Genomic DNA, 16,457 nt, shown 5'->3' with positions numbered 1-16,457 from the left:
CGGCTCTTTGTGCACTAGATTAATCCTTGCTGTAATGCCTCCTGTCTGTATTCCCATTTGCTCATTCACCTGTCAGTCATTGATGTCACATAACAGTTCTGTACGCTGCTGTTTCTAAAAGCTGAAAACAGCTTAAAAATGCTTCTGCAACTTAAACGCTTTAATCTTATGTTCTTTTTTCTTAATAGTCTTGTTTTCCTCTGGCTTTTTGACTCTCTCTTTTTTATCCTTATTTCTTCATCTGTCTCTCTCCGCGTTTCTGTCCTCTCCTGGGGTTTTGCAGAAGCCTTCGCAAGTCCTGCTCCTGCCGCTGAGGCCTCCGCAGGAGCAGCTGAAGGTGGGGCTGCTGCTACATCCACCCCAGCTGCCAACGCTGGAACTGGTGGGTGACCAACATCTGTCTGTGTGAGAGAGAGTGTGTATGTGTGTCAGCCAGTGGCATACATGAGAAAGCAACAACAACAAAAAACATGCAGTTAAGCAATTCTTTCTTTACATGTTTTCTGCATGAAAACATACAAACAACACAGCAAAGCAAGTTAGCTAAAAACTCAAAACCTCAACAGGAAAGAAGCTGTGAGCTAATTTGTGATGCTAATATTAGCTTAATTAGCTTTAGAGATTTGCTGGCTTCAACAGCTACAGCTATCTAAAATAAAAACCAATTGTTTCAAAGTTGTTGTTTTTTTGTTTTTTTTTATTACACAGAGTAATAAAAAACCTACTCACAGTAGAAAAGGTACAGGTGTAACTATTAAAATAATGCTAGCTTTTGTTTGTGTACGGTGAGTCACGCTATCGTGGCTTTATATTTTCTCCTGTAACTTTTCAAAATGCGCATATTTATTTAGAGACTTAGACTTAGAGACTTAGAGCTTTTTCTTGTCATTGTGCAGTTTCTTGCACAGCGAAATTGGGTAGCTGAACCACAAAGGTGATAAAGTAAGAAGAAGAGAAACTAATATACAACGAAGGCGGAAAAGAAATAAATAATTAAATAAATAGAATAAAATAAAATAAAAACAGTGTACATGTATACATATGTGAGTGGAACTATATACATGGTGTATGTGTAGGAAACATTGAAACAGACTGGGACCAAAATAATTGCACATGAGCCAAAAATATTGCACAGAACATGGAAAGACTGAGATATTGCACATAGATGATCAACAGCAGTGTCAGGGTGGATGTCTTGGGGAAGTCTTTACACACTCTTAGTTTGCATTAAGAGTTCTGACAGCCCACGGGAAGAATGGTAAATGGCCTGTATTTGTATAGCGCTTTTCTAGTCCCTAAGGACCCCAAAGCGCTTTACACAACCTGTCATCCACCCATTCACACACACATTCACACACTGGTGATGGCAAGCTACATTGTAGCCACAGCCACCCTGGGGCGCACTGACAGAGGCGTTCTTTAGTCTGTTGGTTTTGCACCTGATGGATCTGAGCCTTTTTCCAGAGGGCAGGATGTTGAAGAGGTGGTGGCTAGGATGGAGGTGGTCCTTTATAATTGCCCTGGCTCTGGAGAGACATCTTGAGCTGCCAATTAAGTCCAGGGAGGGGAGTGGACAGCCGATCACCTTCTCTGCAGTTCTGATGACCCTCTGTAGTCTCTTCTTGTCAGCTGTTGTGCAACCAGCGTACCACACAGGGATGGCGTGCACCAGCACACTCTCGATAGTGTCACGGTAGAAGAATGCAATTGTGTGAGTCAGAGTTTCTCATCAATAATTACTATATTTTACTTACATACTTTATTTTCCTAGTTAGGAAGGTATTCTTTCGACTTCTGTGCATTTCCGTAGTTTGAACTCAGAACATGGAGATAACATGGGCACAACAAAGAGTTGTTAAAATACAGGACTTTAATGGAATATATTGCTTGTTATGTTGTTTTTGTATTTCTTTTATTATGACTGTGAAAGAAGAAAATGTTATAACTTTACAGAGAAAGATGTAGATGCCTGTGGTTGTGAATGTGTAAAGGTTAATGAGGATTTAAACTCACGTCTTTGTGCAGGTAGTATGGATTCATTCATCATTACTGCTTGGGTATGGAAGGGAAATCTTGTTAGTGGCGTTCAAGAGCAAGAATATTCATGCTTGTCTTTTGTCATCACAAGAAAACTTTAGACTTTCTGTTATGGAGAAGACTGCCTGGTTTTATTTGAAGTTCCTAACGTTATGGACTGTGAAAGGATTTAATATCCGCTCCAGTTGTTTGTCATTTTCTCTCCCATCATAGATGCTATTTATAGCTGTAACTGTTACGACTGACAGCAGGAGTATGTTGGAGCTCTGCACATTTTCACCTCCTATCATTCCCATCTGATGTTTTCCATTTCTCTGACCTCCTTCTTGTGGTTATTGCGGTACTCCTGTAACCGTTACATAAAACATACAGTATTGTGCAAAAATGTTGAAAAATAATGCAGTGAGTAGCTTCATAAGTTCACCCTCAAATCAGTAATTGTTGTGCTTGCACTTTTTCTTTGATGCAGCACCAGTTCTCAAAGGAACATTTTTCAAAGCATCTTGAAGCACTTGCTGCAGTTTTTCTGTGTCAGCCTGTCTCTCACTTTTCACTGTCTTTTTGTGTAAAGACAGACTGACGCATTGATATTGGGATCAGGCCTCTGCGGGGGACCAGATATCTAATGTCTAGAATTGACCTAAACCTTTGCTCAGTGCCATATGTCTGCTCTCTTTTGTATCAAAGTCAATGTCTAACATTCCCCTTCTCTCAATGTTTTACATTTCTTTCCTACCCCCAACACCCCCCATTTCTTCCCAAAAGACCCCTTTGCTCCCTCAGATGGTAGCACCAACGCAGCGTCTTCAGGTCTAGACCTTTTCGGCATGATGTCAGTGGAGAGCAATAACCCGGCTAGTTCCCTGGATGCCTGTTTTAGCTCGGGTGTGCCCCAGCCCTCCCCTTCCCATTCCCCTTCACCGCTCTTCACCTCCTCATCCAACACCATCACCACCACTGCAACCATTTCAGCTCCTATTGCCGCCAGCACCACCAGCCCTGGGATTGACCTTTTCAGTGGTAAACATTGGAGATTTGTGTGATCCGGCATTAGTAACTATCGCATCATACTGAGGCAGGCTGGTGTCTTCTTGACTCTGATTTGAGGCTGTTTGCCATTTTTTTTGTCATTATTTTTATGAGGGAAAATGTGCACATGTTTGCAGCTTTGCCTCTCCAGTTGAAAGAGTTTGAGCTTTTTAATATTCCTGTCTTGGGTGCGCATGTATTTGTAGATATCTTTGACTCCATGCCAGACACGAGCTTCTCCAAAACAGACCTCGCTCCCAGTGCTGACTTGTTTTCAGCAGGTACCCTTTTGCACTCAATCTGCCATCTTGCGCGTGCTCTTACTCTCATATCCTGTCTTGCTGTTTGTGTTTTTCAGCTTTGTCCTTGGCTTTAATCAGGGAAGAAAAGAAGGAAATGAGATTGCTCTGTTATGGGTCAGCTGAAAGCCACTGAGCTGTCTGAAGCATTTAGTGAATGACACTTACCTCTTTTCTTATTCCGGCATGTACTGCGTGCACTGAAACTGAACTTGATAAAAGCGCACTGTGCATTATAATGAATAGTTTCTGTGTGTGTGTGTGTTTAGTGTGTATTTGTGCGTGTTTGGGGTCTAAAAACATAATCTCCACCTTGCCTCCTCCAGCGGATGTGTTCAGCTCCTCTGCCCCCATCCTCTCCTCAGCACCCCCATCCAAAATTGACACAGGAGCCATCATGAATCTGTTTGGTGGTGGGTAACTCACATGACCGCCTCCCCTCACTCTGCCTCTCTTGTTCACGCTGAGGAAGCGAAGGACATAAAATGAAACAAGTGATTTTGAAACCATCAGGTTTTCTCCTTTATGATCATAGCTATTGCGATTGTTGCTGCTGTATATTTTGTTTTTGTTATTCATGTGGGTGGATACATTATTGGAGATTCGCACACAGATAGCTGAGATGAGTCAAAGTATTTATCAACTGCTAATAATGACTCTGGCTCAAGATTTTCTTTCTTTTAAACTAAAAGTGGCTACACTACTTCAGCACAATTATACTTGCTCTCATTTATCCTCTAGAAAAATAGGATTATGAGCCCAAATCTAACAACTAAAATTCCTTGCTGTGTATATCTGAGTGTTACATGTGAAAAGGCCATTTTTATAAGCAGTATGTGTGTGTGATGTTTTCATTTTCTGAAATCGAAAATCCTGCGCTCATGCTTTCAAGCCCTCTTTTCTAACTCTAAGCATTTTGTCTGACATTAATAGTGTGAAGCTGAAGGCTGATTGTTCCCCTTCTTTGCCTTAATGCTGCGATGGAAATGGCTCGACCCACTGCGACCCTGTCATGGAATGAATGGTGGACTGTGTTTATGTTTTTTGGTTGACCTGCCAGAGCCTACAGGAGGAGATGCCCCAGCTGCTGCTGCTGCCCCTGCTCCTGTTGCCCCCGGTGCTGAACTGATGTCAGGTAAATCCTCAGATGTGGAAGTGCCAACCTGAATGTGATCAGTGAAGGTTATATCATCATGTTTGTATGAAATAGTTCCCTCTCACTGCATGTATTGTGGTCATGGATGGATTTCATAACAGATATTATGAGCACAGGTCTGGAGGCTCCTGAGCTAAAGCCTCTGTATTAAGGTTTGTTTTTGTCGAGTTTAAAGTGGAAATAGACTGATGGTATTGTTTTGTAAAGTCTGTAAGCGTGGAATAAAAGAGAGAACATTAACCAGAGGTCCTCACAGACTGACTGGATGGCGTCATGGTACCGAACAAGCACGCTCATTTATAGAATTCCCCACTCAACAATTATTTCAATGATGGACTCATGCGCTCCAAATATGAGTCTATATTATTAATATATATGCGGTAACAAACTACTCACTCATCAGAACTTCACCTTTCAGACCATGCTCTCAGCAAAGTCAGTGCTGCTCAAGTTCCTTAAGTCCAAAGTCCTCCCCTCTACTCTCCTTCCTCTTTTAAGGACCACTTTTTTTTTGCTTTGGCTTGCTAAACAGAGGAGCTACTCTGTTTTTTTTCTGACACTTGCCAAAAACAAAAACAGTTGCATACTTGACATCAACAGGTTCACATGCATGTTCTGCAAATGACAGACAGCACAAAAGGATTTGATTCATAATATTAGTAATAATATATTGTTTGAATACAGTAAGGCTTTGGTTGATGAGTTAACATGACTTAAACATATTGTGGAACTTTTATGTGTTAATAGATCTATCGACCTTGCTTCTCCTGTCTTTTGGGCCCTGGATGCCCTGTCCAAAAAAGAATAGGTTGGGGTTTCTGCTTAGCTCAGAGGCCCTAACCTGATCATTCATCCATGGCTACAGCTGTTCATCTTGTAATAACACTCATGATTCCTTGTTGTTGTCTTGCTAATACCATAATATCACTTTACAATATTTTACTAACACTTTCTTTGATAATCTTAAAATCGGTTTGCTTGCCAGACTAGCTGTTTCGTGTCAGTGGATGTATCACTTACTGTTTCTATTAACTTTGGTAATGGTTAATGAAATGGTTTGCTGTCAGCAGCTTCTCTTTGGATTGTATTTATTAACTTTTAAGAGCAACATACATCAACACTGTTTGTGCCACACAAAATGGTGCATGTTTCTGCTGGCTTGGTTTTTGCTTCAGTTTCATGATAACAGCATCACATTTTGCTTATGACGACTTATATTCTTCGGAAAATCCTCCAATCTTTCTCACCTTTCAATACTTGATCCCTGCTTATGTGGTTCCTGGTCCTCTCCTTTTGTGCTGCTGGTCTCATATTATATAACTAATGGTCTGCAATACTTCTGCTTTAAGGCTTAACTCTTTCTCTTTTCCTTCCTTTCTATCAACCATACAATAACCTCCTTAGAAAAAAAACACTCTATTGAAACCTCATTGCATTTCCCCCCCTCTCTCTTTGGCATCTGTGCTTTTTTTTTTACTCTCCTCTCTTTCTCTCTCCCTCGCTCTCTTTCTCCATCTGGCTCTTGGGCTGGCTCATTTCTTGCTTCCTGCCATTTGATTGGGTGAGTCCCCTTGCTCTTTAACACGCTAATTTCCCACAGTGCACTGCATTGCGGTGGTGCAAGGCAAGCTCAGCTGCACTTTCTCCTGAAACACCAGATGCTTGACGGTTATGAGGACTGTGTGAAGTAGCAGTTATTATTCAGTGCTTCTTTAGCATTTAACCCAGCTTCATTCTAGCTTCAGTGCTTCTGCCCTCATGCCAGTTTCTGCAGCAGTCACAAACTCATGGGAAAACTACATTAACGGTCGCATTCTTGACATCATGTTTGATGCTATGCAGAAGCAAGCTCAGGTTTATATCTGTCCCACATATATATGTACTTTTAAAGTTCTTTATCTTACTGCAATTGATCATAACAGATGTCTCCTGAGTCATATATTCGATGGTTTTATGTTATATTCTATTTCACATGATTGAAATTCACTAAGATTTAGTATTTTCCAAAAAGAAACCATATGTCGTATTTTAAATGAACCAACTCTTCCTCAGTAGGTTACATTTCAATGCTCTCTTTTCGCTGTTGTCATGGAGACATCTGTTGGTTGTCATGGTAATATCCCAAGTAATAAGAAGGCCTGCTCCTGAGTTGTAGTAGAGTGTGAGAATTGCTTGTAGTGAAGGATACTAATATCTCCGTCCCCTGTCCATCTTCTCCCTTCCCTGTTGCACCTCCTCCCTGCTGTAGTATTTGATGGCCTAGGGGATGTAATGAAGCCCACAGTGACTCCCCAGGCTGGGGATGTTGACACATCTATGGCTAACATGGCAAGTAGTAAGTAGAGTTTTAGATTTCTAGATTTCTGGACTATGTAATGCAGTAAATTAACATTTTGAGAAATATGCTTGTTTGTTCTCCAGCAGAGATTCTTAAATTGTAAGGTTTGCTTTATTTATTCATTCTAAATAAATTGTGAAAGGCTTGAGAGTTACTTCTTTACATATTAAACAAAAGAGAAAAGCAGTCTTGGGAACGTTAGATGTGCTGGCAGTCACATTTTCTTTTATATTTAACAGAGCCAAACCTATTTATGGTATACATGCCCAAAATGCTAACTAAGTAATTTGAATACTTATAATTTTGTTACAATGTAAAACATTTGGGAATTTGGTGAAATGAATTTTATTTGAGTGGCGTACAATCATTACATTTATTCAATATTCAGTTCAAATCAGTTATATTTCTATAGGACCAAATCACATCAACAATCACCTCAAGTTGTTTTATTTTGTATGGTAAAGACTCTATAAAATTACAGAGAAAGCACCAATCATCAGATGACCACCTATGAGCAAGTGCTTGGTGACAGTGGGAAGGAAAAACTCCCTTTTAAAAGGAAGAAACCTCTGATAGCACCAAACTCACAGAGTGAGTTGCTTAAAGTTTATGAGGGCAAAGAGTCATTTTTTGAGTGTGTGACTCCATCTGACACTTAGTTCACAATAAAAAGAAAGTCAAGTAAAAATAGCAGCAGTAGCTCTAACTCCCCTATAAACCACAAATATGTTTCTTTACACTTAAAATTATTTATGAAAGTAAATCATTCTTGTGAACTTTAAGAGTGCTTGTGTTAAAGATAAGCCAACTTATTAATCTTTCCACCTCTGTTAAAAGAAAGCAAAGAAACTCATCTACTAAAATGGCAAACATCTACTTTAACTGACTTTCTGTCTTGTAACTTAGAAATCACTGCAGTAAATTACAAGTTACAAATGATGCGACAGATTTTTTTGCAGTACCTTTTTTCTCTCTTTCTTTCCTTCCAAGATCTCACAATGGGAACTCCAGCGGCCCCTCAGGTAGCTCCCCCAAGTTGGGGTGCTCCGATGGTAAATGTTGTCTGTGTCTTAAAGCATGGAGTGGAGCCGCATGCCAGCGACAGATAGGGCAAACCTGTGGCAGCAGTCACAAGTGTCGCCTTCATCACCATATGGAAAAGAAACAGGAAAAAAAAAAACTTATAACAAATGCTTATGTTTTGGAGATTTGTCCTCTTTCTTTTCAATATGGCCCAGCTCTCCAGGTTCCAGGTGTACCATAAAGCTAGGAAGCAGGGCATAAATTTAATTCAGCCTAATGTGTGTTTCTGGAATATTTACTGGAGAGTGATGAAGGGGGAAGTGATAGTACTGCATTAAGAAGCTGTTGCTTGGAAACAGCTATTAATTTTTGAGTTTTCTTTGAAACCTGATTGAGTTGAGGCAAACCTGGACATTGCAGTTGGTTTGACGCTTCCATCTGAAGGCTACATGAAACAAGCTTCACTGCTCTCTGAACCCCTGTTCATATGCAAATAGACAACAAAAACTGAAGATGAAGTTGGGCTTTCTGTTGTGGCGTGTCCTCGTTTCTTGTGTGCCAGTTTGTTTTGTCCAGCATTCGGTGTGTCTGTCCTTTTTTTTTTTACCTTAAATTTTTGTTTTCTGTGTTCATTTTGCCATATTTTCATCTGAAATGTAGTATAGTAACATCCCACCTCCTCCTCTCCATCCCCTCTCCTCCACACCTTTAGACCATACCCATGGGTGTCAGTCCTTTTATGGGGATTCACCCTAGCTTCACCATGGTAAGACCTCCAGTCCAGTCTAGTAATGCCCAGGCAGGACATTACTGGATAACTAATGGACAATCACCCCCTTTGGGTGGCCCTCACACACCCATAAAATAACAGACATCTAGTTTTATTGACTCTTTTCCATTCCATCAGGCCGGAGCACCAGTTGCTGGAGCTCCCATGATGCCAATGGCGAGACCAGGCTTCCCAGCCGCTGGGGTGACCCCAGGAGCACCGGTAACACACTTGATTTTTTTTTTTTTTACAATGGAAAATATTATTATTTGCACAGGTTACAATGACAAAAGAAGGAATATGAGTGCTAAAATAAGGTGTTTTACAGATGTCTCCTGGAATCGCCCAGAGCCCCAGGAAGCCTCCACCACCCAGGAACGCTCTGGATGACCTCAATATTAAGGACTTCATGTAGACTGACTGATCCAGAAACCCCCAAGGTACACATCTTTACTGATAGTATGCTGAAACTGCAGATTCCTCTCATTACGGATAACATTCGTATAGTTTTTCTCTGTAGAACAGGCTGGGGTTTCAGCATAACAGTAATCTACAGCACTACTACCATCAGTTATTCTGCTTAAGATGTAGACATGCTTGTTGCTTGTTGTAAACCTGTTGTGCAATTGCTAAACTAAAATATCTCATATGTCATGAAATAGCAAAGCATAAGGAGAAGAATTTGAGCCTTAAACAATAACCACATGCAAGTTCAATTTGATGCTGGAAAAGTGGTTCCCAGACCTGAAGATAAAATTAAGGGTGGTTTTTCTGAGTTTTTTTTTTTTTCTGTAAACAGACAGAAGTCACTGGCAAATATCAAGATTTTTTCTGAAAGTAGACTTCACAAATTTTAAGTGATCAGCATTCACAAAACAAAATGTGCTAAAAGCTGCTTTGGATTGGGATCCACAACAGTACCGATAAGGTAAAGAAACCAAATGTGTGACATTAGGGTTAGGGAAAACATCTTGTGACAGTTAAATCAGATATCACATGCCAGTTTCATGCTGTTTAATAATAATAATGCAATATGTTGTGTCTGCTAACACATTCCTCTGACAGAAAGCTAAAACAAGACCATGTTCTTTCTCTGTGTAGGTTTGTCATCGTGTCTGGAGCTCTGTGGAAGTGGATGTCTGCACCCCCCCCCCCCCCCCCCTTTTTCTCAGCCTCTTCAGCCAGCCATCAACTCTTCGATCTTTGCCCCCCCACGACCCCTGAAAGCAACCTGCCCTCTTTATCTAATGTTGTAGCACAACTGTGAATGTGAACCCTAGATACAGAAAAAGAGAATTCCGTTTATGTGTGTGTGGGTGTGTGTGTTATTCAGTGTTAACATTTACTTAATATACTACAGAAAAATTAACAAAAAAAATCAGTAAATGTGTATTTAGATTCATTCTGGATTTTGGCGTATCAGCTGACTTGGAATGGTGGATATATGTTGGTTTCTTTGCGCATCTCCCAGACGAGGACTGTGTTGTTCAATGTGGACTGTGTTCGGTGTAACTTCACTGGCCAACTCCCACTCCTCTATCCCTGTTGTTCAGACTAATACTGTTTATTGTCATTAAAGACTTGGTTGTACCCATATATATCTGATGGCCATCCATCCTACCTGTCTACTTCAAGTTTTTTTGGACAAAAGCTCCTTATCAAAATGTACTTAAACACCACTTGCACTGCAAATCTGGGCTTATCACTAAAGACATTAAACAGTGTTTCGTTTCATTTTCACATTATCTTTTTTTAGGGATTGTATGAAACATGCAAAAATTGACATATGCATTTTAGACTATTTTAAATGACAGATTATACATATTTTCTTTATTTTAAGTGAAAAAGTGTATCATATATTTTTAGTTACATTAAATTATATGGTTGGATAAAAATGCAAGTAGACTAAAAAGTTTCCCACTTTGTACATACCTCTGAAGCTGTAACAAATATTGAGTGGAAATGTTGCTCAGAGTGTGTGCTGTGTCGCCCTTTGCTGGTGTGGAGTGGTACTGCATCATGACGTGAAACAGGTGAATCTGGGAGGCACTCTGAAAGAGCTGCATTCCTTGTTTTATCTCTACATACGATGAGTCCAAGTTAAGGTGGAAACAAAGACACGAGGAAGTGTTTGTGATTGGCCTCAGTTGTTTTTGGGTGATTTGTGATAGAGCAGCAGTTGGTACATTTGTTCATGTGCTGCTAACGGGCTCACTGTAAAGCACTCGAGTATACGCTGGATGTTCTGTGTATTATTTCAAAAAGTGACTGTATCTTAATCCATTGTGGCATTAACAAAGTGTTGAAGGAAAAATAAAAATGGCACCTAAAAACAAGAAGAATGTGGATGAATATCAAAAATTAAGGATTCCTTTCTTTTGTTTTTTGTTACATGGATGGCATCACCCCCCCTCCCTCAACCCCACCTGCATGTGACTCCAAATGAGATGCAATAAAAGACACATCTGTTGATCTCAGTGACCTCAGTTCATCACTTATGCCTGCTTTGGTTTCTATCAGCACTATTTATATTTAACAACAAAAAAAGTGTTTGTGACATGAACACTACCCAAAATAATGAAAAAAGGAAACTAAAAAAAAAAAAAAAAGGTGGATATTCACAATTAACAATTGAAGCACATATTGTTAGAAAGAGGGGATTCATGAGTTTCACATGGTTGCTGGTAGGTAGCAGTGGCCTTGAAAATCTAAATGTGAAATTGCACAACAACAACAACAACAACAGAGGTTGTAGTGACTCTAGTCATGCTTGCAAAAGCAAATGTAAGTTGTGCTATCATATTATTAGATTCATATAATGAATCTAATATGATTGTTAGCTATCTGTCGCAGGGGGACATATTGAGCACTTGTGAACATTGCATGTTTTGCATATGTATACATTCCAAAAAAAAAAAAAATCCCTTCTCACCCATCTGGGGTACTGCCTGGTGTGGTAGACCCCAGCCTCTATGGATCTTGTACTTAGAGCTTGTTCCTGTGCTGCCATGATTAGAGCCTCTTTGCTGTCTTTCACTTGATCTTTGTCCAGCCACTAGTAGGATTTCTGGATGTGAGCCACTTCCTCTATATGCTGGTACATACTGTGTCGGGTAAAACACCTTATTTACTGCAGCGCTAGAGGCAGCTGTTTCACGGTGGCTGCAATGAGCATCCAGCGTTACCTTCAGGTGGTGCACTTTGAGAGGAGGTTACATGAAGTTGAAGCATGGCGGCTGTTGGTTCCACTGTGGCTGGTTTCAATGATCCTGTCCATCCCTGCTTTAGTGGTTCGAAACCTGGACGACGATCAGCACTGGATATGCTGCAAAGCTCACTACTCCTCTGAGGGCCAGAGGATTGCGGTGGTGTTCACAGGATTCCTGGTAGGATTTGTGGCATTTTTGTCATAGCTTTTTCATACATCAGTCTCTACAGAAAAGTGAATCGGGCAGCCTTTTTCAACAATCCACAGACCACGAGACTGATTATCAGCATTGTTGTGACTGTTTTTGTTCTACGTGTGCCATATTATGCCATGAATATTGTGGAGATAGCAGCTGTTTCCCTAAATAACAAGCCCCTGCTGAGGTTTTGTGAGGACAACTGGGGCACTTTTGCCTCTGTACCATTTGTAAACAGTGCCGTGAATCCACTCCTGTATGCCTTTACTTTTAACCCTCTCAAGGCAGGCGTTGCCAATTTGCAATAGTTGAAAACTAACAACCTGATTACCCCACATACATATTTTTAGTTTTTTTTACTCAGAAGTACCACTGCAGGACTTGGTTGTGCATTAGCAACAAAAAGTTTAATTTGAGCCTGAGAGGGTTAATCGTTTTTTCACTCTTTGCCAAAAAATGCTAAATGTGTAATGGAAAAGATCTGAATTCCCCCAAATTGGACTAAGGCAGGGGTCAGCAACCTGGGAGCTGCAAATACTTTTTAACATCTAAAATGAAGATAACACTTTTTTAATAAAGCAGGATTCTGAGATAAGATATTGTGGTGAACTCCTGCAGAGTGTGCCGGGGTTCTTCCTGTGGATGTCTCATTGATTCCTTGGAAACCTGCTTATCTTCCCGACTTGTTCCATCATTTGAGCTCAAAGCGGGGGGGAAAATGCAAGGGCAGGCTGTATGCAGGTACTCATCTACATCCCAATCTGGCATATAACAACTTTAGTATGGGGTTATCTGCTGCTTTTGCAGTTAAACTGTGAACGTCAAATTCATGTTAATTGGCCTTTTTAAGTGTGTCCTGTCATGAGCAGAGATGGGCAGTAACGCGTTACTTGTAATGCGTTACTGTAATCTGATTACTTTTTTCAAGTAACGAGTAAAGTAAGGGATTACTATTGCAAAAACGGTAATTAGATTACCGTTACTTTCCCGTAGGAACACTGCGTTACTGCGTTACTAAAACCTTGATTTATTTGCGAGAATGTCTCACGACAGTGCGCTGTTAGTGACAACAACTGTGTGCAGATCAACAATGGATCACATATCGATTGTGGGAGAGAGTAGGAGCGTGCAGCGTTTAAAGTGTGGAAGTACTGACCTTACTTTGAGTTTGATTCCATAAAAAGTGACAAAAACATTAGCGTCCATTGTGCGTGGGAAGAAAACTTCTTTTTACAGTGAAAAAACCCCTAAACTTCCAAGCAAGTACCGAGTGCGCAACGACGTAATGGGAAACTCACAGAGAAAGTCGCGGATTCTTCAACTGACCGCGGCACACCTGCACCAGGGTAAACCTCCGCCTACCGCAGTCCTGCTTTACAGGTGAAAATAGAGCAACAGGGCCACTGAGTCTTTGACTTTATTTATGTTCTGCTGTGTTTTACTTGCATCTATTTGAAAGAGTGAGTGTAAACACAAAAAACATTTTATTTTATGTGCTGGAATGTGCAGAAAATAGGTTTAAATGTTAAACTAATTTATTCAACTCAGAGAATGTTGCATATAATTAAATTTTTGCTTGATGCATAAAGTTAAAAGATTAAAACTGATAAAACAAGTTAAAAAAAGAGACTTTTCCATTTGATTCCATTTTGTATGATGGATTATGCAGAAAAAGTAGAATTGGGCTGAAAGATCTATCGCTTTATCACCTCTTCAGGTTTTAAATCGTGTTTTTAAAAAGTAACAAAGTAACTAAGTAATTAATTACTTTTGAAAATAAGTAATCAGTAAAGTAATGGGATTACTTTTTTGGGGAAGTAATCAGTAATTAGTTACTGATTACTTTTTTCAAGTAACTTGACCAACACTGGTCATGAGCATGTTATTACCACACGCACAAGGCCAGAGCAGATCTAACCTGTTTTGTTTTTTAACACTTGTTGCTTTATTTTACAGCCAGCCTTACTGCTACACGCAACAATGATTAATTCATTCCACAAGCTCGTCATGATCCACACCTAATTTAAATGGAAAATGTTCGCATTAGCATGACTGTTTCTCTGTTATTAGTTCCTCTTTGATTCATCAAAGGAGAACAGCTTGCTCACCATATCATCATGACTTGTTCAGTGCATGACTGTCAGCAAGCTTGAAACATACCACAACTCGGCTCCACCATGGTTACTTATAACGACGACTCCTCTGCTGGAAATTCATCTGGAACCTCTTTGGACTCCAGAAGTCTGATTCCTGCAACAGTGCTGTCCATCTGCTTCCTGCTGGGATTCCTTGGAAACATCGCTGTGATGATTCTCAAGCCAAACTGGGAGAACATGTCCAGTCTGAGCCAGAGTTTGATGCTGAACCTGGCTGTGTCAGACCTGCTCTGCATGCTTACCATTCCACTGTGGACATACTCGTTTCTCAATAGTTGGACCTTCGGGGTTGAGGCCTGCAAGCTGGTAACATACCTTGGCTACTGCAGTGTTTATGGCAGCCTACTGACTGTGACTGCAATGAGCATCCAGCGTTACCTTCAGGTGGTGCACTTTGAGAGGAGGCTACATGAAATTGAAGCATGGCAGCTGCTGGTTCCACTGTGGCTGGTTTCAACGATCCTGTCCATCCCTGTTTTAGTGGTCCGAAACCTGGACGACGATCAGCACTGGATACGCTGCAAAGCTCACTACTCCTCTGAGGGCCAGAGGATTGCGGTGGTGTTCACAGGATTCCTGATAGGATTTGTGGCATTTTTTGTCATAGCTTTTTCATACATCAGTCTCTACAGAAAGGTGAATCAGGCAGCCTTTTTCAACAATCCACAGACCACCAGACTGATTACCAGCATCGTTGTGACTGTTTTTGTCCTGTGGGTGCCATATCGTGTCATGAATATTGTGGAGATAGCAGCTGTTTCCCTACATAACAATCCCGTGATGAAGTTTAGTGAGGACACCTGGAATGCTTTTGCCTCTGTAACATTTGTAAACAGTGCCGTAAATCCGCTCATGTATGCCTTTACTTCTAATCATTTGTTCACTCTTTGCCAAAAAAGTGCTAAATATTTAATGGAGAAGTTCAGAATTCTCCAAAAGCTGCCTGAGTTATCAGATATCACTGCAGAAACTGCTCAGTGATGAAGGTGCTGTGGTACTCTGTGTTTGTCACAGCAAGCTGTAGGTATTTGGTGGTTTAATGATGACATCTTTTCTCACATCAGCTGTGTACTGATTAAAGCTGGTCCTCACCCAGAGCTGCAAAACAACATGTTTGTATAGAATGCAATGTTTGTTGACATGGAATCAGGTAAACATTCAAAACAAAGTACCCAGTATTAAGTGATATACGTATATTTTACCATAAATTATAGTCTAATCTCCATAGTTTTTAATCTTGTTTAAATCATCATTATAATCATCTTTAACTGTTACCATCCCCTATTGCATGCCATACTTCAGACATCAGATGCATACAAGTAGATCTTAAATTTCCAAAACCAAATCAATTAGCTTTGCAGAATAAACCTAGCCAACCACCGACCCTGCCAATGCTGAAAGCAGCCTGTCCAAAAATCACGAGTTAACAAAGAAGGAATAAGTAGTATATTTCATAATACTAATCCTAATACTAATGATGATAATATAGTTTATAGTTATAATTCACAAAGAAAATGTAAGTTAAAAGATGTTAGTTATCTTTTCTTTCTTTACTTCTTTTTTACATTTAAATATTATTATGTTTATTAGTCTTTACAAATGCGCCATATTGTAGTGGTTGCACAATTGCCCAGAAAAAGATCCTGTGAGAAGGCGCAGTGCTCTTCTGTTGAGTTCTCCCATCTCATTAGGTCTATTATCTCCAGCTGTGCACTTGTTATCATATCCCCTCATTCTCATGTATTTATGTAATTTTTTAATTCTTATTATTATTAATTTTTTTTTACGGGGGCGTCCTTGCTGATTTCCCCGTGTTCTGGAATTTTTTTTTACTAATCAGCATAAATGATTGCTTTGAGTTTACTCCAGCCTCCTGTGTTTTTTCATCTGGGTCAACAATAAGCAGCTTCCAAGCAAAAACAAAACCAATAATAACAAAAAATCATTCCAACTTATTTTTCTCCTTCCTGTATAAAAAATAAAATCTTTTATTAAATAAAGATGTATTGTGTTGTTTAGAGAGAGATCTGACAAGGGTTTATCTCATGCTTTTGCAGTTCAAAATGTCAGTTGACAGGAATATAAATGTATCATTTGTGAACATATTTAGAGGAATATTTTCATTTTTTGTTATTTATAATTGAATGCTGCTTCATATAAGTAAATAAATAATACACACACACACACACACACTTCTTTTTATATCTTAGTGAGGACATCTAACAATCAAATATGAATGCCTAACC

The 16,457-nt window shown here is 39.9% G+C and overlaps 2 protein-coding genes across 12 annotated transcripts in view; both read left to right on the top strand.

Moving 5' to 3' along the window:
• The window catches only part of LOC308396792 (clathrin coat assembly protein AP180-like), a 32,437-nt gene extending 21,328 nt beyond the window's left edge, over positions 1-11,109 (top strand). For 2 of the 11 annotated variants that reach the window (XM_080882365.1, XM_080882370.1), the window contains 8 exons: positions 284-382; positions 4,426-4,500; positions 6,770-6,856; positions 7,850-7,911; positions 8,595-8,648; positions 8,790-8,873; positions 8,980-9,091; positions 9,753-11,109. In XM_080882365.1, coding sequence (XP_080738491.1) covers positions 284-382; positions 4,426-4,500; positions 6,770-6,856; positions 7,850-7,911; positions 8,595-8,648; positions 8,790-8,873; positions 8,980-9,066 — 548 coding nt within the window. In that variant the 3' untranslated portion in view covers positions 9,067-9,091; positions 9,753-11,109. The other 9 variants (XM_080882363.1, XM_080882366.1, XM_080882368.1 and 6 more) reach the window with 9 other exon arrangements.
• Positions 11,110-14,232: 3,123 nt separating this feature from the next.
• LOC308397065 (leukotriene B4 receptor 1-like) lies at positions 14,233-15,192 on the top strand (the record flags this gene model as incomplete). Its single annotated transcript, XM_080882784.1, has 1 exon — positions 14,233-15,192. One exon carries the CDS (start codon positions 14,233-14,235, stop codon positions 15,190-15,192), a length of 960 nt encoding a protein of 319 aa, XP_080738910.1.
• Between the last annotated feature and the right edge of the window lie 1,265 nt (positions 15,193-16,457).

The sequence above is a fragment of the Rhamphochromis sp. 'chilingali' genome (assembly GCF_963969265.1).
Source record: "Rhamphochromis sp. 'chilingali' genome assembly, chromosome: 5".
Lineage (NCBI taxonomy): Eukaryota > Metazoa > Chordata > Actinopteri > Cichliformes > Cichlidae > Rhamphochromis > Rhamphochromis sp. 'chilingali'.
This window is presented reverse-complemented; position numbering and strand designations above follow the sequence as displayed.